Genomic DNA, 26,870 nt, shown 5'->3' on the forward strand with positions numbered 1-26,870 from the left:
GCTCTTCCACACCCTCCCGTCACACACCTGATAAGTTGACTTCTGTTAAGGAATCTCGCGTGGTGGTTCCTACTGCAGTCAACAGATTGATCGACTGATCTGTCACATGGTTACAGTAACTAAGATTGAGTTTGGAAAGCAGCGGCATGTGCCTTATGATCAACCGCAAAGAAGCGTCTGTAATATCCAGACCAGCCAAACGCAGCTCAACTATGTTCCGCAGCTTGCTCCGGTTGTCGATCTGACCTGCAAGACACGTGGCACGGGTTTCTAAAGTTTCACCTCCCCAGTTCTGCAGCTATCGGCAGAGCACAAACCCCGAGTCATGCATGGTGCTGATGCCCCAGTTGGCTCATGACAGTGGGTCATTTCTGTCTATAGCTCTTAAGGTGACAGAAGCATTTTTCTCCTTCCTCTACTCTTCCAGTTACTCTGCTGAGTGCATTTTCAGTTTCCCTGCATAATCAGCATTACCTTATATGTGTAGCTTTGGAAACAAGTCAAAAATGAACCATGTTTAGAAGGTAAGAGGCAGCCATTTAAAATCCACAAAGAACCTGTTTTACCTATTACATTGCCTAGATGTCAGACTGGGGTCATAAGAGTCGGAGTGTTTTCTGTTAGTTCTGCTCCAGAGGTGATGATTTGGGGTCCTCTGCACAAGAGCTGGAAGAACCATTTCCTGCGAGTGCATTTTGGTAGGGGCATGTGGACAAATCCAAGCCCTGACATCAAAGCCATGAAGGCAGGCAGCGCGGTGCTAAGAACACACACGCCAGGATGCAACACTCATCAGAACAAGCACTGCATCCTTTCTGCAGTCCGGTCTTAAAATGCTTGCAGCCAGATCCAGCTTGCTTGGTAACATGCACGATCTCCCTGTGAGCTACCTGAGCAGGTGGCATGTCCCAGGGAGCTGGCCCGACTCAGGAAAGAAAGTTTCCAAACTTAAAAACCACCCATTGCACAGTACAAGGGAAGGAATTCAGCTGGGACAACAGTGCAGCGGCAGTGATCAAACAGGCAGCAGCATGAGGCCACAGCTTGTTACCACAGCTCACTGGGACACACTGCTGGCTACTAAGTTAAATACCTCAGATATTTCAAGCGTTCCATAAAGGAGGGCCCATATCCTTCCCGCCCAAAATAAACTGATGCAACTCCTTATTTCAGTGGAGCTCAGCTGATTTTTTCCGGTAGAGGGTCTGGCCAAGCAAAGCAGCGTACCACCAACCCCCTGTGGCTGGCGTTTGACCATGACCATTACCTGGCCTGTTATCTGTTGGCGGTGACAAGAGGTCTCTCATTTGTGCGTCTTTTAATCCTTCTGCCCACTGGACATCCAGGGTTCGGAGCAACGGGCAACTGGAACTACAAAGTGCTGACACTGCTATCCATGAGCACCCTGATAAGAGCAGGTCCCGCAGACCTGGGAATACAAAGGGCATTGCAGCAGGTGACGCAAAGTGACCAGGCTGGATTCAAAGGTAAAGCTCTCATCAAGGGTGCGCCTGGCGCTCCCGGAGTCCCGAGTCCCAGCAACAGCACAAGCTTTGCCACAACACTGGAGCCACCACTCGCCCTAGCCTGGCATGCTCGCCACTCTGCTGGCTGACCCAGGGAGGCAGCTCTCCATCGCCTAGCCCAAGCTATTCGTTGGGGCACTCCAATCAGACCTGCCAAAGTCATGTCACCTGGAACCCTGAGCAGCCACCACACAACCAATTGCTGATCCCTTGCTGATGCTGGGCATCCTAGCTCCTTGTCTCTAATGTCACTCAGATCCCTCCTGTACAACGACATGGCTAAGCCAAACAGAGTTGTGTTGGGTCAGCGGCGGGTGCCTCCCCCTTACCTGGGAGTCTATTGATGAGCCAGCTCAGCTGCTTTTTGGATATGTTTGTCCAGCTAAGGTCAAGGGTTACAGGCTGTCTCCTGATGATACCACTGAGCATGAGCGGAGTTATGGATTTACAATGGTTCAGATCTATTTTGGTCCATAGTCGTTTATCGCAGCACCTGCAAAGGCAACACAGCCATTAGCCAGGGCCTGGCCTGGCCTGAAAGTCCCAGAGTGCCAGGGAGCAGCAGAGCAGGAACGGGTCGGCACTCAGGCAGGAAAACGTCCCAACGGTTCTGCACAAGTGGGAAGCTTCCATGTCCTGGCAAGAGCCAAATAAAGACAGAGGGACACTGCTGCAGGGCCACATTTCCCAGACCCTGTTAACTTGAGCAACCTTCACTTCAGCATGACCCAGGCTCACAAGCCACGGAAAGCTACCCAGGACTTGTGCTAAGGCAACAAAGTGCTTCTGAAAATGACTGCGTGCCGTAACAAACTGTTAGCAGTTTTAGCTTTTGGGCACAAATGTCACCTTCAACTGGCGTGGTGCTACTGGCTTCTCCTCAGCTAACCTAGCCAGCCTCCTGATTGAATGGTTTTCCTCTCTCTGCATCCATTTTGCTCCTACACAGGCAGCTTCTCTCTCTACTCATTCCCCATTGCCAATCTACTGTTGGCAGCAGTCACAGGTCTTAACGAACTTACATTAGAAAGTACTGCACTTAACTAATACAACGGTTTAGAAGGTTTTTGTGAGAGCACTAAGAACTCATTCCACACACCTCGTTCCCAGCTTATCACTCCTCCCGCCAGCAGCCCAGCTCGTGACGGGGCTGTGCCAGGAAGGGCTCTGGGCTGCCCGTCTGGGTCAAGATTAACATTCAGATACTTTCGGACAGGCAGCCCACAGGATTCTTTACTGAAAGCTCAGCCAAGTGTATGAACATGGCTCAGGGATCTGCAGCCTACGCTGCAGCTTAAAGTTATGTGGTGATCACTGAACTACTGAGTCAATTTCTATTTGGTGCCCCCAGCACTAGAGGGGCACCTCATCAATAATATGGAAGAGATTATCAGAGATTTTGGAGCAATGAAGCAGCAAAGAAAGGACAGAGTCAGCAGGCTCATCCTCTGGGATGACAAAAAAAACCACCTTAGAGCAGCCTGAAGGCCCTCTCTCTGGTCAGGAAGCATTAGGATCTCATTAACTGTATGGAAGAAAAACACAGCTGCTGGTAAGCAGGTGCCCAGAGTCTAGCAGCATCCAGGCTCAGAGCCCCCTACATAGCTACCTACTCTTCTCAGGAGCCTTCCTTCTCTGCTACCGTCTGGCTACAGAACTCAACGATGCAGCATCAGGGACAGTCTGCCCACTGCACTGCTGAGCAGCCTCCTGTGTGATCTAGGAAGGAAGGGCGCTGTTCCACACACGAGTTTCACACTCCTTAGGGGTGTCCTTCACAATCATCGGGAGAGACCCATGGCCTTAGAAGACCATTTCTCCCCCACTAGGGCTTCACATGAGCAGCCCTTCAGGAGATGCAACAGTACACCGATGAACTGCATCGCCCCACCACCATCCTGCTCTGCTCCTTACCATCTGTTCCAGGTCTTGCACACTCTCATACAGATGCACAAGTCTCTATGACTGAGGTAGCTAAAGACAGCCATCCAGACTTCCCTCTGCATCACGTGGGCTGCCCCATCATCCAAGGGCAGCGAGTCCGGAGGGGGGCTGATGGGGGGTGGGCGGATGACATGGCGTTCCATCTGGATGCACTTGGGAGGAGAGAGCGAAGGGGGCGGGCGGGCAATGCCCCGCAGGTTGCTCCGCAGGCTGGGCATGAGCTGGTGCCGCAGCTCCTTAGGAGTCCCGTTCAGCCCTTTGCTGCACTTGTGGTGTCTGTCGCTGTTGTTCAGCGCCCGCTTGGGCTCCTCGTTCTCGCTCTCCGGTTCCGACTTGATGGGCTGATGGTTCTCATTGGCAAGGCTGTTCTCGGTTTTTTGGATCTCCTGGTTGAGCTCCTTGCTGAGCTCCTTGCTCAGTTCCTTATTCGGGAGCCGCCTTTTCCGCCGTATCTTGAACTTCTTCTTGTCCCTGGGCTCGGCGCTCTCTGTGCTGGGCCCTGCGGTGGGGGAGCTCGATCGCGACTGGTCACTCTCCTTGGATTTTGGAGGTGCCTCTGGCAGGTCCTCCTCAGGCTCCTGTTTCAGACGCCGCAGGGGCTTGACCACGGTGGGTCGGTCGTCTGTCGCCTTCCACGATCGCCTCTGAAAAGAAAGAGTCTGGGGCAATAACACAGGCTGACAATTCACAAGCTCCTGCCCTGTTCTCCATGAACAGGGGCCTGCACACCTCGGCACTGAGCTGCAGGGCAGACAGCCACACCAGCTCCCCTCCCATGCATTCTCCCGACTGTGGTACCATGCTGAGGATACTGCAGAGTGGCCCTACCCATGAAAGAACTGGAGTCCAGGCAGGGGCCCCAAGGACTTCCGGGTACTGGCAAATACCCAGCATACACAGCCCACAAGGCAGCACACTTATTTTTAAAGGACTTATGTCAGGTGTCCAGCAGGAGCCATAGGCAAGCAGTCACAATATGTGCACCAGGTAATAGCACAGCGTTAGCATGTGCTCCCTTCCCAGGCTGTTTCCAAACTGGCTCAGATGTAAGCTGCCCATTTTATAAAGGGGAGCACCCAGGACCGGTGGTTCTAGCCAAACCTGGGCCGCACCACAGGCTCAGAGCTTGGGCCTGCCCTCACCAAGCCTCTCTCCTATACACTACATGCTTATGAAGCGGGTGATCCAGCTGACACCCTGACACACTGCTACTCTGATCCACCCTGAACTTCACCAACGCCCTGCTCCCAAAGCAGGGCTGCAGGGGAGTCGATTGCCCCTCTCTGGTCTGTTCTGGTCATTTTCATAAGTGTGACCTCACATGTCACTCGCCTGCTGCAATCCAATTTCACACTGATGCATGCTGGATGGAGCTGCAAAACATGTGCAATGCCAAAGAAAGGGAAGCTCCAGGTCTAATTGGATCACACCAAGAGAGCGCGAAGTGGGCAACAAAGCTACAATGGAGCAGTACTAGCGAAATCGGAAAGGAGCAAGAAGGTGTCACTAAAAGAATCATTATGCCAAAAGTTTCTGTGTTGCTGCAGTAAGTTCTCTGGATCAAACAGAGGGGTATGCTCCTAGGTTGTAAGCTGTAGAGACCTCACAGATTTTCTTTTTAGCATTAACTAAAGCCAGAGGGAACCCCGCTAATGTATTTAAGATTAGATCAGAATACTTTCTCCTTTTTAAATTCTCCTGTTATTATGGGAAATCATGGGGAGCTGGTGGCAGGCAACTTTAAAATAAATTACAGAAATTTTCGTCAGCCAACAGTCAGCTGTGGCATTCTTTTACCCAGGAACTAAGACTGGTTCATCCAAAGACCCGTGACGCTGGTCTGCACGTACTAGTGCACAGGAGTTGCACACCACCAACCCGCAGGCCATTAGACGTGTCAGGAGGGATTTTACCTCCCACACCATTAAACAAATAGCCAGGTGTATTACTGAGATTCAAGCACTTACAAAGAGCAGAACAGCAGTAGAGAGGGCAACGTTTCACTCTCTGGCCTTTAAAAAGCGAAGTCTGTGTTCTGGCAATATTTCAGCAGAACAGGAAGTATAAGAATCAACTCTCTCCATCCCCCTGCCCTGGGGAAAGCCTGTCTGCGTTGAGAAGGGTTGTCATGCAAGCAGGCCACATGGCCAGCAATGCAAGTGCCAGAGGAACTGAACGGTCACTCAGCTCACAAGAGGGAAGGCACGTGAATTACAGGAGTGTCAAAGTACCTTTTTCCTGAAGAGTTTCTCTTCTTTTCCAAGTTTTAGCTGTTCCAGGAAAGAAAACCCAAAACAAAAGCATTTTATTTGTTTGGTAGGTACCCAGTAAAACTCCTATTCTACTACTTTCCTCCATAAATAGCTGACCTAATGAACTGGTTCAGCGACACACAGCGAAGTGAACAGATGAGATTATTTTACTAATCTCTGAAGTGCTAATGGCTTGATTTTCAAAAAATCTCTGTTGGGATTCAGCCATTACCATCTCCTCAGCATACCTGGGGGGTTACACTGGGGAACAAATGGTCCCACACTGTGGATGTTTGTAGGAACCAGGAAAACGAGCATCCCCTCTGTGCCCACAGAGAAGAGAACAATCCTGCCTACAAGACAAACCTGCACAGGCGGGTGCCGTGCAAGTCTGCCCCTCCTGCTCTGCTAGTGCAGCCTCAGGCCCTCCTTATTCCACCTCTTATTGCAAGTCTCATGCTTGGCAAAAGGAACTGCTGGAGTGGCTCGCGCATTACTAGAAGCCAGCACACAGGCATCTACTCTGGACAGAAGTAATTTAAGTCCATGACCAAGCTGATCTGCAATTCCTAGAAATCCAAACTAAACCAATGCACGTGACAGATTCAGCTGCTGTCTGGCACAAATAACCGAGTGAGTTAAATCTAACAAGTGGTTGGTTGCCTATGCTGCAGCTGGAAGCAGCAGGTTTTCCCATGTCTCTGTAATCGGAGGAAACAGTATTTCAAAGATGACAGGAAAAATCAGCCTCTAAAGTGGAGTGGATTCTTAGAGCTCGTTAAAAGAGTTGAGCACCACCCAGTGGCTATACGTGAATAAGGTTAATTAAACTGCCACCCCTCCTATTGTAGGATCCTCTTACTTACTTCAGAATTGCTTCCCTCATTTCTCCTAAAACCTTGGAACTTTGCCTGGCCTTCACTGCTTCTCCTCATGGACAAAGTCCAGGTGGAAAATTTTCCTGCTCCACCAGACAAGTCATTTTCAAAAAGGGAGGGGAAGCACTATGCAGTATCCTTCGTACCCAAACAATTGCTGGGATTTGGAAGACCCAGAGGACAGCTAAAGCAGAAGAGCACAAGACACAAGCCCGTGACCTACAAGCCACAGGGGGCTGGGGAAGGGGACAGGGCTCTCCTACCCGTTTCCTCATAGCAGGCTCTTGAGGTTTCTCAAATTTCCTTTTCCTTCGCAGATGCACCTCGTCCGACTTTCTCCTCGAGATGGAGTCAACAGGAGATTTCTTGGCATGTTCCTCTGACTTCCGCCGGGGGGTCTCTTCGCATTCACTTTTCCGCTTTGCAGCATCCATAACTTCCTTGTTGTCTCGGTTTATCTTCTGTTCCTTCAGCAGTGAGCCTGGGAGATTGGATGCGTATTTGAATCCTGGTCCGCGCTTTTGCTTGTACGCCAAAGAGACACAAAAAACACAAGCAAACTTTATATCTTCTCTTTTTTTGTTGTTGCCGTTTACAACAAATCCACCACGTGTGACAGGAAATAGTGGGCTGTAACCAGCCACAAGGTTTCTAATGGATAAGTGGCCAGCAAGGTGACATTTTCCTCGTCTCCAGATTTTCTTTCTGCTTTGGTCACACCTCTTTAACCTCCCTCTTGGTTGTTAGAGAACCCAATGTCTCACTAGTTGTAAGAGATGCTTTAGATCTCATTTAAGGCCCTTTTCAAGATCCAGTGGAACTTGCTCATCCTTGAGATTAAAAGTTACTGGTTTTCAGTTTGGATCAAAACACCCTCCCCCCCAAGAGTTGGTGATGATGTCAGCATGTGATATCAGAATGTAAAACCAGTAGAGACAAGAGGGTCAGGGGCTCATTTATTTCTTTTATCTCAGCTGAAGGGAGTGTGAAAATGCAAGCTAGTGAAGGCAGGGTGATTTTCAAGCAAGCCAATATTACTTGAAAACCCATTCTGTCAATTGGGATGGGCAGTTCTCAGACTAGCTGTGCCCCTGCCCTGGAGCTGTACGAAGACACAGTTACGCCAGGTTTGGCATCTTGGTCTAACGTTGGTGTGTACAGGGATGAAACTCACTTTCCCAGTTTTCCCCGCGTGGTTGCACTTGGGGCACTCCCAGCAGTTGGGCAGCTCATCGTTAACCACGCCGTCCGACTCCTTCACCTAGGTGCAAGAGGCAGAACCCAGATTGCAGTGAACAGTAGCACGGGGGCAACTCAGGGAAAACAGGTTTGGGCACTTGGAGGCAGTCATTACAACAGCAGGGGACAGACTTGTTGCACTGCTGTCCTGCTGCCCAGATCAGGGGTTCCCCTCCCAGGGGCTCCCAGCTCCCACATGCACTACAGGAGCTGGCTGTCCTGTCCTCCTAGCACAATGCTGGCCCTGTAAGATTGGAGGGAGCACTCAGAAGAAGCCAGAGATACAAAGCAGGCCAGCCAACATGGTATAGGCAACAGGTGGTTCCTTGTCCAACTTGTTGGCCGATATAGGGGACAGTCCCACTCTGACACCCAGCATATGCTGTGGGTAGAGGGAAATGGACCTTCATCACCTAGTCTTTACCTGCTGCCCCCATGTGATGCACTCACTCTTTTCCCTCCAGGGGACAGGTAGGGGTTGAATTTGGTACTAGAAGGGTCTCCTACCCAGTCACACAAATACTGCAAGGCATCTTAACAAGCCAGGTGTTTGATATGGCTCTTCAGAGCGTGTAACAGGTCAAACCTCCAATGCGGAAAGGAAAGCACCCCCACACCTCTGACACGGCCCGCAGGCCAAAACGGTGGTAGTGACCAGGTCAGGTCCAGGAGACAAATGTGTTCAAACTTCTGCTGTCTCCTAGAATTTCTTTCGATAAAAATCCCACCTCCTCCCACACGCACACATGCAATCTTCCCATTCCTTCATCATGGAAAATGCAAGGCGAGAAAGGCCCGCTCTACCCCCCCGATTAGCGCTGTGGTGCTGGATGGGCAGAGGCACACCCGGTTTTGTTAAGGGCTTCGTGGTCCAATTAGACACACTGCTGCCTAGGCTACTTTTGGCAAAGAATTGGGCAATTTCAAAAACTTGCCATTTCTCAAACAAAACCAAATGTGCCAAGCAGGGCGAGGCAGTAGCACTAGGATGGGCCCGTTAAGACCAAGGGATCATGCATTCACAGGTGGGTTCATCTCAACGACTCAAACAAGAAGTTTTTTTAAGCTGTTATAGCAAGTTAGATCCACTTCTTCTTGGGATCACGAAGGGACATGCACAACTGAGGTGGAGATCAAAGCAGCCATGAAGACCAGCAGCAAAAGAGCACCCCCAGGGCACGTTGGAAGCAAGCCAAAGAGGGCTCACAGCCTTGGCACAACTGAGGGGGCTGAATCTGGAATACAGGCAACGAGGGGGCCAGCACAGGCTCCAACCTTGAGGACCATTAAGGGGAGCTTCCAGGAACACTGTCTCTCGCAATTCAGTGAAACAGCTCATTTGTATCTGAACCCTTCCCTCCTCCCAGTGCTAGCGGGCCACATGCTGGAGCCTCCAACCCAGTGGGAAGGAAGAAGTCACCTCCTCTTCTTTAAAAGCCAAGAGGACACTTCTTACCCTCAGCTGCCCCAATATGCACCGGAACAATTGTAAAGCGTGACCTTTCCACAACGTACTGTGGAGCTTTCCATCTACACAGAGCAGCTCCAAGCCCCAATGCCAGGCGGGAACAAGTCATTTCCTGCGCTGAACACATCACATTCTACCAATAGGGGAGACTTTAGTTAGGCCCCTTTGTGTGAAGTTTAAGGCACTGAACAGATGTGGGTAATTGTAAGCAAGTTAATTAGACACACAAAAACCTGCCACTGAATCTGTCACCAACATTATTGGCTGGGTGGGAGCCAGCTCCAAGTGTTTGCTACTAACAGCAGGTGGATGTCTATGCCACAGTATGGGGCATCTTCAGTAATGTACCTGCAATATGAGGACAGTAATTCCAAGTGCCCAAACACGGGACGATGCAATGATGAAGTCTTCCTACTAGAGGATATGGGGATCACCAGGGAGCACTTTTCTGACACCACTAGGCCAGACATGCACTGTGGCAGTGCTCTGGCAGCAGGACTGGAATAAGCAGTGATGATTACACACAGGGAAGCAGAGTGCACTGGCAGAGCTGCTTTCGTACAGGGCAAAGTCTCAGAGGCACACAGCAGCCCTCTCTGCCAACACACCGAGCGCAAATGCTGGGGGTGAATGGCTAGTACTGAATTCACTCAGAATGTGGAAAAAAGTGCCCAGAAACAGATCTCTACGACTAAGATCCCCACCTTTGCAGGTATTCGGGCACCATCACATCAACATCCCTAGGAATGGGGCATCCAAGTGTCTTTTAGCCTATTGTTCCTTTAAGGATCTGGGCTCAGCAAAGAACATTCTCCGATGGGTAAAAACTAATCTGGGTTCCTTAGAAATGTAGCATAAGCTAATGCAGTAAGTCACCAACATTAGCAGTGTGATTTGGAGCGTACTAGATCATTAGCTGAATTAATCAGCCTGGGCTAAGCTCTCCTTAGGAAAGGGAGAAAGAGACATGATGAAAGGCAGATTCCTTTAAAAACCCTACAAGCTGGTTATGGGGAAAAGGCCTCTGCACTCAGGTACTTGGTGATCTTCCCACACACAGGTCTAGTCTCAGCAACTTGGATGCACAGGTCATATTTTCAGGCAGAAAAGAGGAGTGTGCCACAAGCCCCCAGCTGATACCATGGTCCTTCAGGCAAGAAACTTAAACCTCCATCTTTGGTGCAATCCCACTTGCGTGTTAATGCGAAAAGCCCTCTGTGGGAGAAGCCTTAGGGTATCTCTATGCTGCAGTCACTGCTCTCATGACAGCATACTGAGACACCCAAACTAGCTTTCAATTAGCCAGCCAAGGGACAGTAGCTGTTTAGCTTCAGCAACAGGGAACACAGCTCAGGCTGCAGAGCCCACACGAGGGCAGCCAAGGCTGAGCCGTCAGGCTGCACCGAGCCCCACGCTGTCAGGGGCACACTGCTCCTGGTACCCGAGCTAGCATGCTGAAATCTGACTTGGGCATGTCTGATGGACCCTTCGATGAAATCAAACTTGAAAGCAATTCTCTGATGGGGGCAGGAAGGGTGGTGGAGGGGGGTGGGGAAGAGGTTACTGACTGCTAGACTTGTGCATCCAGACAGGGACTTTGAAGTCAGATGGCCTTTATAACCTGGAACAGCCTGCAATGGAGCCTAAAATACCCCAGGTGCCTGTTCAGCCATTTGCAGCACAAGACTGCAAGGGGAGCCGTGGAGTCACCTCAACAGATGGATCCGGGGGACAAGACACTCAACAGGTGGGAAATGGCATTTGCGGATGGTCACACTCATTCCTCCAGACCCAGCTCCTTTAGTTTGGGATGGAGGGAGTCTCACCTGCCACTATCCAATTCTGTGCAATACAGCCAGTCCCAAAGGCTGCTGCTCTATGAGGCTGCAGGGCAGGAGCATCTAGCACAGGTTTAGGATGGGCGAGCACGTGAACTGAAATAGGGAAGTGGTGCAAGTCATGCCCCAGAGCAGAACACGCAGCTCCCTCTCCTGCTAGCCACTAGCTCCAGCAGCACTGGACGTCACTGTTTCACCAAACACTCAATGCCTTGTTTTCAGGAATGCTGAGCAACTGCGGCTCCCTGCCACCAGCCCATCTACACAACAGCACCTCTGAAAACGGTGCCATTCATACGCCCCGAGATGCTACAGAGCCGACAGGCTGCACAGAGAGCACAGTCTCCACTGCACAGCAGGTCCCAACACCACTAAGTGTTGCCCCCTGGGAGTAGGGGGTCCTGGGGAACATATTGCCAAGGCAGTGGAAAGACCACTTCAACCATAAGTTGACACAAGGATGCAAGAAAGAAAGACCAAGCAATCCAAATTCCTCAGTCCTTCCAGCATAACAGCCAAGGAGCTTCCCACAAGCTGTGGCTCCAGGTGATCAGACAAGCCCAAGCTTGACTGCCCTGTTTGCACTAATGGGGACAGCTGCCTACTTCCTCAAGTCTAGGCAGCACTGCCTGGTGCTGAGCACTGCTGAAGACTGACGCCTGCTCACTTTGTGCCCTAGAGATAGAGCCAGTCTCTGCCAAGCGAGGTCTGGGCCTGGCTGAGCACAGGTTTGGGTCCTTCCCGGGAGTTAGGAAGCCCCTAACTACAGGGAGGTGGGAGGGGGGCTGTGTTCTCAACTCATCTGCACCACTAAAGAAAATGCTTGATCCACAGAGTTGAGCAGAGACACTCAGCCAACACCTCTGCAGGGACCTGAACTCTGCACAAGTGCCTGGGCAGCCCACTCCAGGTCACAAACATTCCTGTCCTGCAGGAGCCACCTCACATGCCCCATAACACCCCCCACTTGGTGCAAGCTCAGCCTCTTACAAGATGGGAGTCTGACCTTAGTCCATATGGGCCAAGGGCCACAACATCTCTCAGACTCACTCGAGTGATCTATCCAGCTGCTAACTCCTCACAACTGTGGTGCAGGTCAGACACCCAGTGCCCAGCTGTCAGCCAAAACACAACTATGCCCATACCTCCCCTCAAAACGAGACAGAAAACTCACCCCCTCATACAAGGGGCGAAAAATCATCTCTGATGAGGTCAGGGCAGAAGAGAAGGGTATGTGGGACCTACCAGTGCCCAACCAAACCATGATACTGCCATTTGCACAAACAAAGACATTCAGTTTCTTTCCTACACCATGTGGGGGAAGAGACCCGTTCCCTGCTAGTAGCTGGGAGAGGAAGAGATGGAGTCAGGTGAGTGCTGGCACCCAGGATGGCATGGAGGTGTCCAAAAGTCATGCTTCAAATGCTGGGCTACCGGCCTGCACCTGGCTCCAGCTCTACATTCACTGCAGTCTCCATCGAGAAGGCGTTTGGGCCACTCATGGGCAAACCCCAGATTCTCTTAAGGGAGAGGGTGGGGAGCAACAATCAGTGTGGCAGGGGTAGCTGCACCCCCACTCCCAGCTCCCCGTCTTGGGGAGGGGGGCAGGGGACAATGACAAATCGGACCACACCATAAAAACAGCAGCCAAAGACATTTTTAAGTCCCAAAATCAGGTAAGAATCCCACCCCCACCCAGCTCTTGGCACTCCCTCATGCCCACCACTGTTGCTGTGTCCCCAGCTGATTTCGGGGTGGAGAGGATCCAGAGCTGCTCCTGCCCCTGCTCCACACAGATGGCAGGTGGGCTGGCTCCTCCTCCCTCCACTTGCTCCCCACCAGCAGAGAACACCCAGGGGGACCGGGCCCAGAGGAGGAACCCACCTGCTGCTGCTGTGCCCAGGCAAGCCAGGCTCTCAGCACAACTCAGCTGGAGTGGGGCAGGAGCAGTTCTGGAGCTCCCCCCACTTCCAATCAGCCAGAGACAGGGAGAAAGCAGCAGTAACAGCAGGTAGAAGAGGGGAGGGGATGTGCCACTAAGCATGGGGTGGCTGGGGATCCTTACCTGCTTCAGAGTGTTAAAATGTCCCCAGCTCCTACAGTGCTGTCCCAAAGACAGGAGGGGAGGGATAGGGAGGGGAGGGGCACCATCATGCTACTGCACCCCTCTGGGGTCCACCCTGAGGCCGTGACACAGTTTCAGTGCACTGTCTGTAAATGAAGGCATGGCCATCTCCGATTTTTGCTACTAGCACTATCACGTCCCTCAACTCACCTTAAGGCATCCTGGGTGTATGATTTCATTACAAATAGAACACTCCATTAGCATGAGATTAAACTTGCTCTCCTCCTCTTCCACCGTGTCCTCCTTCCCAGCTTCTCCGCACACCAGACACACAGCAGTATGAGGCAGCACCGGCTGTTAGCACAAACCAGAGAAAGAGGGAGATCAGGCCACAGGAAACATGGGAGCAGAGGATCAACATTCACCTTATTACAAAGCCATCTCTAGTAGTGGCTCTCGATCCCAGAAACAGTGGAGAATCCCCAGCTTCAACTACCACGTTAAAAGAGAGTAAGACACACCGAGCATCTGTTTCCTGATCCAAACAGTTGCAGACAGGTACAGTAGGAGTAAGTTGGGCCTCCCTGTAATACCACAACAGTCAATGGAGATTCCCAGGGATGACTCTGGCCAGCCACATGAATGTCAGTCTCCAAAGCTTGTACCAGATACATCCAACAACTTGTCTTTTATCTATTCCAAAGGTGCGACATGAAAGAAAGAGGCAGAGCCAGGACATCACAACTGCCCTATTCAGCTTTGCTGTCATCCTGCAGAGGAAGGCAGCAAAGTCGCATTACAGACAGGGCAAGCAGAAGGTTGTGGGATACAACTGAGGTTACAAAGCAAATCTGTGGCAGAATCAAAATTTCCCAACTCCAATCATGTTCACTTAGAGGCCACAGTCAGGACCAGAGTCCCCCTGTGCTGGGCACTGTAAATGCAGGGGAATACCATTCCTGTCCTGAAAAGCCAACAGCATAAGGAGGAAAATGGGGTAAATTTCTAGCAAGTGCAGGAGTTCTGGCTTCCAGGTCAGACACTGGTTCAGCTGCTGCTATTCTCCATCTAGCTCACATGTATTTCTACCACTTTGGTGTCAAATCATTGAACATTTGTCTAATTAAGAAACTGCTTTTGCACTGATGAGACACACGAACATTTGGTTTGCTGCAATATGGTGCAAGTCTCGTGACAAGGAGAGAAACAAAGGCCCTCGCAAGAAGCTGGCTGCAATTTGAAATGCAATCAACTAGATTATAAATCACTCCTTATCTATTAAACACTCAAGAGCAGAGCACTGGTTTTCATGGCAAGGGCCTCACATTTTAAAAGTAAATAAAAATCCTAACAAACCATCATTGGATAATTGTGCGTTGATTGAAATCTGTGGGCAGAGCAATTGGCAACTTAAGGGAAAATCTCAGGCACAGGGAAGTATTAACAGTCGTATCTTTAATGCCAATCCTGCCGTATAGACAGGCACTTACTGTATTCACTTTGGCAATGCTTCTATCCAGTCTCCTGCCAATAAATACTTAGCATTTACACACCACTTTACAAACATTATTTTTTTCCTTTCATGCATGCGCACACACAGAGTTGTAAGGGACAAGATTATTCCCATTCAACAGATGAAGACACGGTAATTGAGTTCTTTCTACCTAGCCATGTTCTGCACTGCAAATGCCTGCCATGCCATTGACACGCTTGATCATCCAAACACAACTGTGTTTGCAACAGCCTACAGGCGTAGCTGGCATTACTGCAATTGTACTTGCTTGGTGCAAGGATCTCCCAGTGGCACCAAGTTACTCTGTACCACCAAAGAGGGCTGGTATTGCAGCTGCACCAGAAATACTGGCCCTCCCAGCCCAGTGCCCCCAGGTCCATTTCAGGACTCCTTCCATGCGGCATATGACATCTCACAGGCTCCCTATGCCTTTCCAGGCTTAAGGCAGCAAGCTTCCATCAGTTCACAAAGACGACACCCCCTTTTTACCAAGTGCAGCGCAGGCTCTACTTCCTACACCTGATATTATTAACCAAAGAAAGCACTCAAGCTCTGAATCACTGCTTCCAGACAGCCTTTCCTGGAGGATACATGCTGGAAGCAGAGGGAGAGGGACCCACTGCGCACTGCTCCTACAACAGCTGAAGGCTTGCTGAAATACAGGTCCAGAAACTTATCTAGGAAGACCTTCTTACCCCCAGAGAAAAGGAGATTTGGACAGGCACCCGAATGGAATCCAGTTCCATGAGGCAGCTGTGATCAGACAGGAGCTGAGCGGACAGGTGAGCATCGGTCAGTAAAAGAAGGAAAAGAGGTGGGGGAAAAGAGTGGTTCTGCTTTGCATTCAGGGGCTAGGAGGATTCTCTGAACAATTTCTCCTGCTCAATTTGTGCTGCAGCCCTGGAAAGAGGGGACTCAGTGGAAAAGTCCTCTAGAGCTGCAGAAGTGCTTCAGAAGCAGGCAGGTGTTCTCTCCAGTTTGCAGAGGATGAGCCTGAGGCACTGAGCAGCTTAGCCAAGGTCACCAAGCAAGTCAGAGCACCAGGCACAGACCCAGGAGAGCAGAAGCCAAGTCTCCTGTTGCAAGGGGGATGCGAAGTCTAGGCCAGGGCTGGGAGTCAGAGGGTCACAACTGTGGGGGGTCAATGCCCAGCAGCTCCTATGGAAACAGTGGAAGCTGCTCAATGCTGAGCAATCCTGAAAACCCAGCTACGTCGTCCTGGGTTCCAGGCTGGATCTTCCGCTCCATCACGTGACCCTGGCCAAATGCCTCCGCGCTCTCGGTTTCAATTTCTCCATCACCAAGAACTAGAAACTTGCACGTGCTGCAAAGCTAAACAAGGCCAGATGGAAGTCACTACACACGTGATAAGTATTATCAGCACCTCCAGACAAACTGCCTTCTCTTCACATGTGCAACCAATGAGCAACAGCTGGAGTTGGCTGGTCCAGAGAGCTTCAAATCCATCAGGGGAAACTGCCACGCAGGAGCCTGACTGATCAACTAACCCCTGGGGTGAAGGCTGCAACTTGCATTTCCTCCCTTCAGAGAGCAGATCCCGGGTGCGAGCCCACGGGCACCGCACCGCGAGAAAGGCAGTCGATTCCAGGCCGTGCCTGGTCTAGCCTAAGGGCTGGGCTCGCCAGTGCCAAAGCCTTGGGAGATGCTAGCCCAAGATTTCTGCTGCATTTAGCTGAGCTAGGAAAGAAATTCTGGCAAGATCCAAACCCAGCCACCCCCTTCTAGCCTTGGACCAGGCCTGGAGCCTTCTCCAACTTGAAATCCGAAGAGCTTCAGATTCCATGGCACAGGCCTAGTCCTGACCCCTACCCCCAAAACTCCTGAAAACCCAAAGCAACAGAATTAACCAGAAATCCCACTTCAGTTTTGCGGGGTTTTGGCTGGAAGAGGGTGAGGGGGGGAGAGGAGGTCTGAAAATGGAGTTCACCCAAGCACACCCTGGTGAAATGTCTCGCCAGTTCCCGCGATGCACTTACTGCAATGCACTGCCTCATGATGCAGGACTGCTTCATCCTGCCAGGCCCCCCGAACTTCTTCATGTCTTTGCAGAAGTGACACTCGCCGCACTCTGTCCGCAGACACGCCTCGCACTTGCGGCATCGCGTCCTCCTCCGGCGCGCTCCTGCCGTCGTCCGATTCGCCGCGAGCTTCACTGCAGAGGCAGTGCCCAGCTTCCCTTTGGGCCGTCCGACTGCTCTGTTCTGGAAGAGCCAGACACACGGGGTGAGTCTCATTACGCTTGCTTCCCAAAGCGCAGGAAATCTTTTTTTAATGAGGGGCAAAGGGAACTGTGTGTATTATGTTAGCGTCAGCTGTCTAGATACAGAGATAACAAGTGCTTTCCAAGTTTATCCAGAGAACTCACCACATGGACACACTGCAGCTCTTACTGTCAGCCCCAGTACTTGTGAGACCTTCTGAGCCTGGCCCAGGCAGAGTCCCTGAACGTGGGTCTATGGATGCACAACTCATACCAGGACTGGGGCCCCACGCAATCTGTTCACGGCCACAAGAAACCCAAGAGTTAGGCCTAGCACGAGTGTATACGCTCCTCGGTCCGTGCTCAGACCTGGGTCCCTTGGTCAGAACCGTCAGGATCCAACAGGGAAAGCGAAACTCATTTGGACTCATCTCTAGTCAGGAAAGTAGGACGCGAGACTTGGACACCGCTAAACCCTCCTGAACCACCCCCATCACACTGGTACCACATGCAGAGCCAGAGAAAGCACCGCAATTCAGAAGGAGAACCACTGTCACCACCTTCTCCTAGGTTTCCACGGCCTTTGGAGGCTGAAGCTAGAGAAGTACAGAAGGATTTTAACTGACTGGACTCTGAACCGAAGCGGGTCTGCCCGTCCACAGCTGGAACAAGAAAGCCAGTCACAGGCTTTGCATTAAAGGAAAAAGTGCTAAGGACCAAACTCTCCTCCCAGTTTAAACGTGCTACGTCACTGCCTGCAAGAGAGTCAGGAGGGGTAACCGAGTAGGACCTGACCCCATTTCCAGCCCCTCCCCCACTGTCTCTTACTCCATAACCGACAGGTTCTAAATATAAAGCAAAAATCTTTGCCAAACCCATTTAATTTAGTGCCAGTGCCATTTATCCCTGTTTTGCTGCTCTCAGCACGTGGAACGAGAACGAATCCACCAGTTTCACTTTCTGTTCCCACCCAGCCCAGTCGTAATGCCGGGTAGTGAGCATCACAGGATGCTGGGTATTTTTTAAAGAAATAAACCCCCAAAACCCTTTCCACTAGAGCTCTTTAAATAGTTGTGGGACTATTCTGAACTTGGTTCTGCAACTTTCCCCCATTCTCTCTTCACAGACGCCTCAGAAGAAAAGCCACACACGACTACGCTAAGATACAGGTGGCAAAGGTCCCTCTGGGTGCAGTCTCCAGTTTCTGCCATTACCTGCCTACTTTACCAGACATTTTCTATTTTAGCCCGCAAGCAACCCCTGCTCCCTAGGGGCGTCTCTGCAGGGAGTGGGGGAGGGGGGAGTTAGGAATGGACTGAATCATGCTTCCCATTCACAGGCACATCACAACTGAGAAAGGACAACTCCACTTGACACATACCCCTGTATTAAGTGAACTTTAGAAGATTGTTACATGCCTGAAAAAACACACTGAGTGCTATTCTGCTATCAGATTATATGGTGTGCGAGATCTGAATGGAGGCAGGGAGAACCAGGAGTACCGGGAGTAGGCGTTGTTAAGAGCCGACGGCAGGCGTTCTGCAGGCTGGCTATTTGCTTTGCAGAATCGTTTTTAAAGCTCCCAAAGTAGAGTCAACCCTGGAAGCGACGCCCTGCCACCATCCAGATTAGGAATGATTCATGCTCCTGACATGATCCTGCCCCTGCGCAGAGCTCCTCCAACCTTCTCTTTAGTTCTTCTGAGCAAGAAACTAGAGCAGACCACCCCTCAGGAAGGCAAGTCCCTGATGGCGAATAAACCATGCAACAGGACACACATCATTGCCAACGTGACTCCTCTCTGCTAACTGTAGGCAGAAGCAGCTTATGTTGCCATCCCAGGGGTCTTCCCTCTAGCTGGCAAGGCATTAAATTCTGCCTGCACTTGTATGGGTGAAACGCACTCTGCTCAGTTCAAATACTAGAAATAAAGCCGTGGCTACACAAGGGAGAGGCTTGTGATGTTACCTCTGGGCCACGCTAGTGCAAGCATGCGGCTGGCTGAGGGACAACTAGAAGAGCGGACTTCACTGTGGTCATGAATCACGGCTGAGAGAGAGCAGGAGGGGGAAGGGACAGAGGCTCTAAGATTGTCACGCCACCCGCATCCCCGTATAAGCCCCCACAGCTCGGCAGAACTAACAGGAGAGATGCAAGAGCCCCTGCTCCGTCCAAGTGACGTTTCTTATCTCTGGGGCACTTTTCATACTTTGCTGCGCATTAGCACCAGCCCACCCAGTGCCTGAATTGCTCTACTCGCAGGAACCAACCAAGTCACCAAAAGTCAGCCCATATTCTGCAGGAGTGACACCCTAGTTGATGAGGCCTTGGATAAATTCCTGGGTGTATCCGATTTCAAGGGGCTCTTACTTGGTCATTTGAAAAGCTCACTAGCAGGAAATCTAGCCTGTGGGCTCCTAGCCCAGAAAGGGGCTGGAAACCAAAAGGGAGAGGAGCCCCCAGCACCATTTGGGAGTTTTTGCATGTGTTTTATTTAGCGTGTGGCACAAAGCCAGGCAAATTCCAGGCTGATGTTAGTCAAGAGATACCACAAGCATTCCCAGCTCAGACCCTGCCTCACCAGACTGGCGAGAGGCAGCATGTTCAGCCCCGGGCTGACTGCAGGACACTGGGGTTTCCCCCATCCCCTCATGCTCCCATCTTTCCTGACCCAGCTGGAACAACCTCATTCAGGCCCCCAGGTCCCTGCTCCTCTCCTCCCCCGTTCTGCAGTCCCAAAAGTCAGCTCTGGTTCAGTCTCGGGGCTGTGTAAGGAGAGAGCTGTACGTTAAACTGAACAGATCTTTCCAGCTCGTGGAATCCATCCAACAGAGACCAATGCACAGCGGTGCCAGCCAGCACTTCAGGAAATCCTCCTCATCTTCTCTCCCACCCCCAAGGGGATAGCGCCCAGGCCTCTTTGCCAGGGTGGGGGGCACCAAAGCACAGGGCTGTTCCAAGGGAAGGCGAAGGATCTTGGAGGAGTGACAATCTCTCTCAGCCTGGAGGTATGCATTCTTGCCATGGCCCAGCCTATCCCTCGAGACCCTGCAAGTTTCCACTCAAAGAAATCTGCTGGGATTAACAACATCAAAGCACCAGTGTCCTTGTCTTAAGGCTCAAAGGTCTCTGGACTTGCTGCAGAGCAGACCACCACTCCAATCCACATGCAAATGTGGGATGCTCTCCTTGCTAGTACTGTGAATTTTTTCATGCCATTCCTGAGAAAAGCAAGAACCAAACCCACCAAGCTGAACTTAACAGAGGGAGCTTGCTCCTACTCCTGAGTACACAAGGACAGCCTCTATGGTTCAGTCTGACTTGTCCCGAGTACCCAGAGCACATTTGGGCCATAAAGATCTCTCAGCCCTTCACAAATCCGGAGTTTAGCATTGCCCTCTCATCCCCAGAAGACAAACAGTCCATATCAGATAAGGAATCTGAGGCGCACAGACTGGCAGCCTGATTTTCAGAAGTGCTGACCACCCACAATCCCTACTCAAGTCAACGGGAGATGCATGTGTTCAGTCACTAAAGACCTGATTCTTAAAATCTGCTGAAGTCTCCCTGCAGCTTGGGAACAAGCCCAGGAGTCGTGCTACCAATCTTGGGATCTCACTCCCAGGCAGGGCTAGCTAGCAGATTCATTACCCTAGCTGCCGTTGTCCTAGGTATGCTGTATGCTTAGTTGCTGGGTAAGCTGGAAACCTTCACCATCTCTGCCTGCTTGTGCATGTTTGGAACAGCACAGAAAGGCCATTCCATGAGGCAGGGTGCAGCACTGCCTGAAAAATCCCTGCCTTTCAATTTTCTGGTAGCCGGGGGGGGAGGGGGGGGAAACAGAGAAGGCCTTTCACACTTGCTAGGCCCAAACTTTTACCTGCTTCCAAGGAAATCCAATGTTTTCCCTGCGGTGTCTGATCAAAGACCAGGCTGATTAGCAGCTCTCTAACAAACCAGGGTGAAGAAACAGAATTCAGCTCACTCTAAGGTTTTCTAGACAGTCATTTAACTGAACTGCATCTTGCAGAAACCCAGCAGTTGAAACTCATTAAGCCTGTCTCTAATGTAGCTACACACATTTTACAATCTGTGTGATTAGGGTTATGTAACTGGAGAAGTCGGCCTCCTCTCCAGGCTGCCTCTGAATCGCTGCTGCATTAAGATGGCAGGGCTGAATGTGGCACTGCCCATGGGCAACTGGTGCCTCCCGAGTCTGGGGAGACACCCGATCGCCATTGGAGGGGGGTAGGTCCCCTCAGCGGCCGATCACCGACCTGGGACACACAGACACACGGACTCCCGATTTTGTAGCCGGTGCTTCCAGGGGGTGCAAACCGATCTCAGGGGGTGCACATGCACCCCCTATGCGTCACCGATGACACTGCCCCACTTTCCTAAGGCAATGAGGAGATGACAACCGCTCTGGGCAGACTTGAAATTGGGGTGCGAGTAAAGTGTGGGGACTGCCCTGCTCCTGGAGTCCCCATGTGCCACTGGAATGTCATCTTTGACATTTACAGCACAAGGCTAAAACCCCATAAATGTGACCGGGAAACCACAGCCTGAGGTTACACCAAGCAGCAAGTAGCAGGAGGCCAGCCCAGTTCTGCGAAGGACCTGAAACAGCGGCCCTAAGAGGTATGGACTGACTCAGGCATCGTAAGTGGATGTGGCTGCTAAACCTCTCCATCCGCACAGGACATCACACGTACGCACTCCTGCTGGGGAGCGTGGAGGCCAAGAGGCTGTTCTGGCCTAGGGAAAGGAAGGTCCTGGCTTCACCTAAGAGGAATGATGGGGATGTCCCCAACACAGATGACTGGTCTTGAGGAAGCAGCCTCTGCCCCTGCCACTCCAACCACCAACACAGACCCTTCCTTCATACATCCCTGCCAAAGCATCTCAGGCCTGAGCTGCAACACCCTGCTGTCACTCCAGGATTAACCCTCTGCTGAGCAAAGATTTGGGAGTGCTCCAAACTGTGAAGCAACACAAGTGAGCGGCAGCAGGAGACCCAAATGCACTTCAGTGTACGCAGAAGTCTGAAGAGACTCATGCATTCCCAGCACACATCTCAGCAGAGACCCCTGACTTATAGCTGGCACTCTCCACTTCCAAGGGTGCAGGACCAGCCCCAAATAATCCTCACAGCCCACCTACCGGTTCCCCACATCGTACAGATGGGCAGCCAGGCACTCCACTTGAGCAGGGATGTCAGGGCGCAGTGGTGCGACCAGGCTGTTACCCCTCCATAGAGAACCACAAGCAGAGCAGTGCTACCTACACGCTGGGGCTGTCACTGCTTCACAAGGCAAATAAGCACCCACATTAACCAAGGGAAGGCCACATAACGCCAAGCACAGCACGCAGCTGCCATCAGCTGGAATCTCTTGTACCAAGGGTGGCTGCACAATGCAAGACAAGCCCCTTGGCTGCAAAGCACAGCATGGCAGGCCTCAGATTAAATGGATTCCTCCCTGGTTATTAAGAATATCTGTTAATAACAGCAGCAGCAGCAGCAGAGATGAACCTCAGATTCCACCAAAATTAACCGACTGCTGGTGAAAGTCCCGGGCACTCAGCATCCTGTTCTCTCACACAGCAAGCAGTGACAGCACAAACTCTTCAATTAACAGGGATCTCCCTCTCTTTGGCCTCCAGGAAAGCCCAGAGGGAGGAGGAAGGAATTCAGTCTCAAGGGTCCAGTTCAGTTCCTGGTCTCTCTCCTAAGAAAGCCAGCTTGGTTACCAGTCATCATCAGGTGCGGTGGCAGGGTCAGCGACCTATACGCCGGTGTGCTGGAAGCTAGACTGCGATCCCCCAAACTCACTTCATAGACTGCCAAGGAGCCGTTGGACGGAAACAGATATTTCTATTTCTAAGAAGTATCCCATACCTAGCTATGAAAACGCTAGCCTGAACCCAAATTACTGGCGGTCATTAAACAGCCCGTCTGGCTGTAGCTCAGTTACATACACTCAAGGTTGCATGTTAGACAAATACAGCAAAATCAACAATTCTGGAGCATTAAAGCCTTGTCCCTCCAATAATGAGAGCAACCCAATTCTGAACAAAAACCCAATGGGGTGGGAAAGGAAAAAAGACGACAGGCTGATGAGGCTGCAGCAATCCTCAGTAAGTCAACAATAATGAGGAAGGAACCAGTTTAAGGCAGCAGAAACCGAGTCTGTCAATATATTTGACAACATACTTAAAAGCTGTGTCAGCTGAAGAGTCCAAACCATCACCATATTGACTTAATTAAGTTATATATTTCTACAACACCTTTCAACCTGATGAAGAATCCCAAAGCACTGTACGGTTCCACAGACTCCGAGAGTTTAAGGACAAAAGGGCCCGTTATATCATCTCGTCTGGCATCCTGTACATCACACATTCTTAAATTTCTCTCAGGTACACTACCAAGCCCAATAACTTGTGTTTGGCTAAAGCCTGTCTTTCAGAAAGCCATCAAGAATTGAGCGTTAGACAAACACTCGACTGGAATGGTTTAAACAGGGATGATCCTGCCTTAGGCAGGGGGTTAGACTAGAAAACTACTCGAGGTTTCTTCCAGCCCCATTAAGAGAGATCAAGAAACTTCCTTGCTAGCTTATTCCACTGGCTAACAGAGGTAGGTTAATATGCACTACACATACCCCATAGCTGCTGTGCAGTCCTCTTTAGAGGGTGCCCGACAACCAACACACGAGTGTAGGTATCCTGCTAGACTCCCTGACCAGGCAGAGGTCACACCAGAGAAATAAAAAGCAAGTGGTATTCCCACCCAAATACAAGTGCTTCAACCAACAATGCTTGAACCGGCAACATGAGGCACTGGGAAAAAGACTACGCCGATGTTTTAAATCTGGTAGCTCTCAAAATGCAGATCTGCAATCCTCTCTCCCCTCTTCCACAAGGAATGAATGCGTTGACAACGATGACATCTTGATCACCATCACTGAACCTAGGAGTCTACGCCTCCCAGGTAAGTGGGGCAGTTCATCCCTATCAGAACAGTCCTTCCAGGCTCATCTGTACGTTGGCTACACAGGGGCCAGGTCTTCACTACAGGCTCCTGGCCAAGACTGCCATCACTCTGGGGTCTGACGATCTGACAGCTGTGCATGCTTGTTTTTTGCTCGGGGGCCGGGATGAAAAAGCTATCTGCAAAAGCAGAATTCAGTCAGTACAGCCAGTGTCCGCACCAGAAGCATTTTAAAGGGGGAGGAACACCGGTATGCTATCCCAGCAAAGCGTTCACAGTGTGGACAGGGGTATGCTAACCAACCTGTGGCTTGTACTGGTGCAGCAGAACAAGCCCCCTCGAAAAGCAAGCCTTGATCAGTTTAACTGCATTTACATTAGGATCTTCTGCTGGCCCACCTGTATTAGCCAGGAACCACCTCTTCTTGCTAGCCGACAGGCTACGCTAGCACAGTCCATAGTGCAGACTTGATTCCCCTACCCACCCCCACCTAACGCACACATTTTTTTAAATGAAAGCCAAGATTCCTGAGAGCGAGGCAGGGCTGAGTCGCATGTGGGCACACGTTTCTCAGCCCTGCCCGGCTGCTGACCGCAAACAGCTACGCCATTCTACGCTGGGGTTTGAAAACCTGACGGTCAAGATCTCTCCCTGCCCCACACCCATGCCCTGCTCTCTCCCCTCCCCTTCTGCTTTGGTATGGGGGAAGAGGGTAAGGGAGGCTGAAATTAAGTTTATCACTGGGAGGAAACGCTGGGTAAGGGTAGAGAAACAAACAGCAGAGACAAATGCATGCAGAAAAGTTGTGATGCTTTCATTACAGCATTACATTTCAAGTGGCACCACTGCTTTGGGATGAAGGTGGGTATATCAATATGAAGGTGTATGACACTGGCCTAGCAGGTCCTGAATGGGAAGCAAAGTAGCTTTGCAGTACAGAAAGGATTTGTACCAACTGCCATCACCGTGTTCACACTAGGTACAACTACTTGAATGAAAAAGAAGAAAAAGTCATACTCTTTAGCCATATTAGTCATGCCAGCAAAACTTTCAGGTATAGACCAGAAATCCAGAAAGGATCTCAACACCTTGGGAATTTTTTTTTTTTTTTTTATATTAAGATTTACAATGCTAACATACCTCAGGTTTTATCAGGTCTGATGTCACCGAGTCAAGCTTAGTCAATTAAAGCGTTTATACACATGCTGGGAGAGGGGGGGACACACGCTTTAATTAGAACAGCTCCGGGAGCCACTTTAATTAAAGCCCCCGAAGCATCACATGTATCAGCATCCCTGCACTGAAAAATGGTGGTGGTGGCACTTAAACTAAAGTTTGTCAAACAAGCTTTAGTTAAAACGCCCCTGCCACCATTTTTCAGTGCGGGGACGCTGATACACGTGACACTAGAGTCTGTTGGCGCACAGTAATTACCACACTCCAGCAGGCTCGATTAACCAAGTTGGCTCCAACGTGCTGCAATTACAGCGTGTCAGAGCACACTACACTACACTACACTGCACGTCTACAGGCGCCCTAAACACCATCATCTTCCATGGAGATTTTACACGCACATTCCCCCTGGCAGAGAGCAAGTGACACAGTTCTTGACCCCGCACAATTAGCTGGATCTGTTAAATGGCACACAACAGTCCATCCAAAAATCAAAAAATAGAGATAAAAATCAGAGCAAACAAAAGGAAGTGAGCAGGTGGGCATATATGGGACATCAAACACCAGGAAGGAACGTGGGATAGTAACTGCCATGCCTAGGAATTCAGCAATCAAGCAACACGCGCGGCCTGTCAATTCATACCGTCCTGGGGATGTGTGCACATGGCTTTAATCAAGTCACTCATCCAAGACTCTGCCTGGAGTTCCTGGACCTACACGACTCCACAAGCCGATACAGGTCTAGTGGCAAACATCTCCCAGCACTGAACACTAATGCTCCATTAAATGTCACAGTTCGGGAGAGTGTGCCATGCACAGCCCACTTAATATGCATTGTTAAGCCCAAACTGCTTTTTAGCCCAGCTTCCTTTGACATGATATAACTATTTATTAGTTAACTGTTGGTTAAACAAGTAGCGATATTACTATGGCAGAAACGGGCTGAGTCTCTGCTCCTGGCCAACTATGTCAGACTTAAAGAATGAGTCCCTAAAACTATTTTAAAAGGAAAAAACACACCTTGAGTTATGAAAAACAAGCTTATCTGTTTAAATTGCATACACATTTAATTCTACTCATAGCATATTTTAATTGCATATTTTACCCTCTTGTGGAGCTGCCTAAGCAATCTAGAACACATGTTCTGGATTATTTTACAGATTACTTCATAAATTTAAAAGTTTATTCTCCTCCCCCAAAGAAAAAGCCCTTTGGAGGGAGGGGGGGGAGGAACTCTTGCAGGGAATCGGCAGAAGTTCTCTTTTTTTTTTTCAACACATCCTTTTCTTTATTTCACTCCAATCCTCTCCGGGAAGTGGAGAGGAGGCTTTGCCTATAAATCAAATTAAGGCGAGGTAACTAGTTCAGTGTCAGCCTCTCACTTGAAGTCAAGCAGCTCTTGCAAGCATTTGAGGAATCTCATTTTAAGGGGGGAAAAAAAAAAAGGATTCTGGAAATGATGAAAACCTACAGAAAGCACGCTGCCCTCCCCTCCCCTGCAAGAGCGGTTGCCTATGCGCTCAGCAAGCTGGGCCCAATCCCGGAAGGTGCTGGGGCAGGAGGTGCTCCCGGCTGGAAGGGACGAGCAAGTGGCACGCCCGCGAGCGCGGCGCCCGCAGTGCCACCCAGCCCGCCTTCCCTGCCAGGCAGGGTTATTCAGAAAGCAGCTGGGCTCTGCCACGCGCCATCCACAACCTGGAAGAAAACTCAGCCGTGTCCCTCCGTGTCCGCGCTCCTGGGGGGAGGGAGAGGAGGCGGCGGG

At 50.7% G+C, this 26,870-nt stretch overlaps 1 protein-coding gene across 12 annotated transcripts in view; it reads right to left on the reverse strand.

The window, feature by feature from the left end:
- KDM2B (lysine demethylase 2B) overlaps positions 1-26,870 on the reverse strand; it is a 131,155-nt gene that overhangs the window by 4,371 nt on the left and 99,914 nt on the right. For 6 of the 12 annotated variants that reach the window (XM_019538709.1, XM_019538713.1, XM_019538716.1 and 3 more), the window contains 9 exons: positions 16,721-16,945; positions 13,421-13,564; positions 7,775-7,861; positions 6,864-7,133; positions 5,702-5,740; positions 3,441-4,129; positions 1,856-2,019; positions 1,268-1,429; positions 28-246 (listed from right to left, as the gene is read on the reverse strand). In XM_019538709.1, coding sequence (XP_019394254.1) covers positions 28-246; positions 1,268-1,429; positions 1,856-2,019; positions 3,441-4,129; positions 5,702-5,740; positions 6,864-7,133; positions 7,775-7,861; positions 13,421-13,564; positions 16,721-16,945 — 1,999 coding nt within the window. The remainder of the gene's footprint in view (positions 1-27; positions 247-1,267; positions 1,430-1,855; positions 2,020-3,440; positions 4,130-5,701; positions 5,741-6,863; positions 7,134-7,774; positions 7,862-13,420; positions 13,565-16,720; positions 16,946-26,870) is intronic. The other 6 variants (XM_019538715.1, XM_019538710.1, XM_019538717.1 and 3 more) reach the window with 5 other exon arrangements.

The sequence above is a fragment of the Crocodylus porosus genome, unplaced genomic scaffold (genome assembly GCF_001723895.1).
Source record: "Crocodylus porosus isolate Cpor-Errol unplaced genomic scaffold, CroPor_comp1, whole genome shotgun sequence".
NCBI classification, from domain to species: domain Eukaryota; kingdom Metazoa; phylum Chordata; order Crocodylia; family Crocodylidae; genus Crocodylus; species Crocodylus porosus.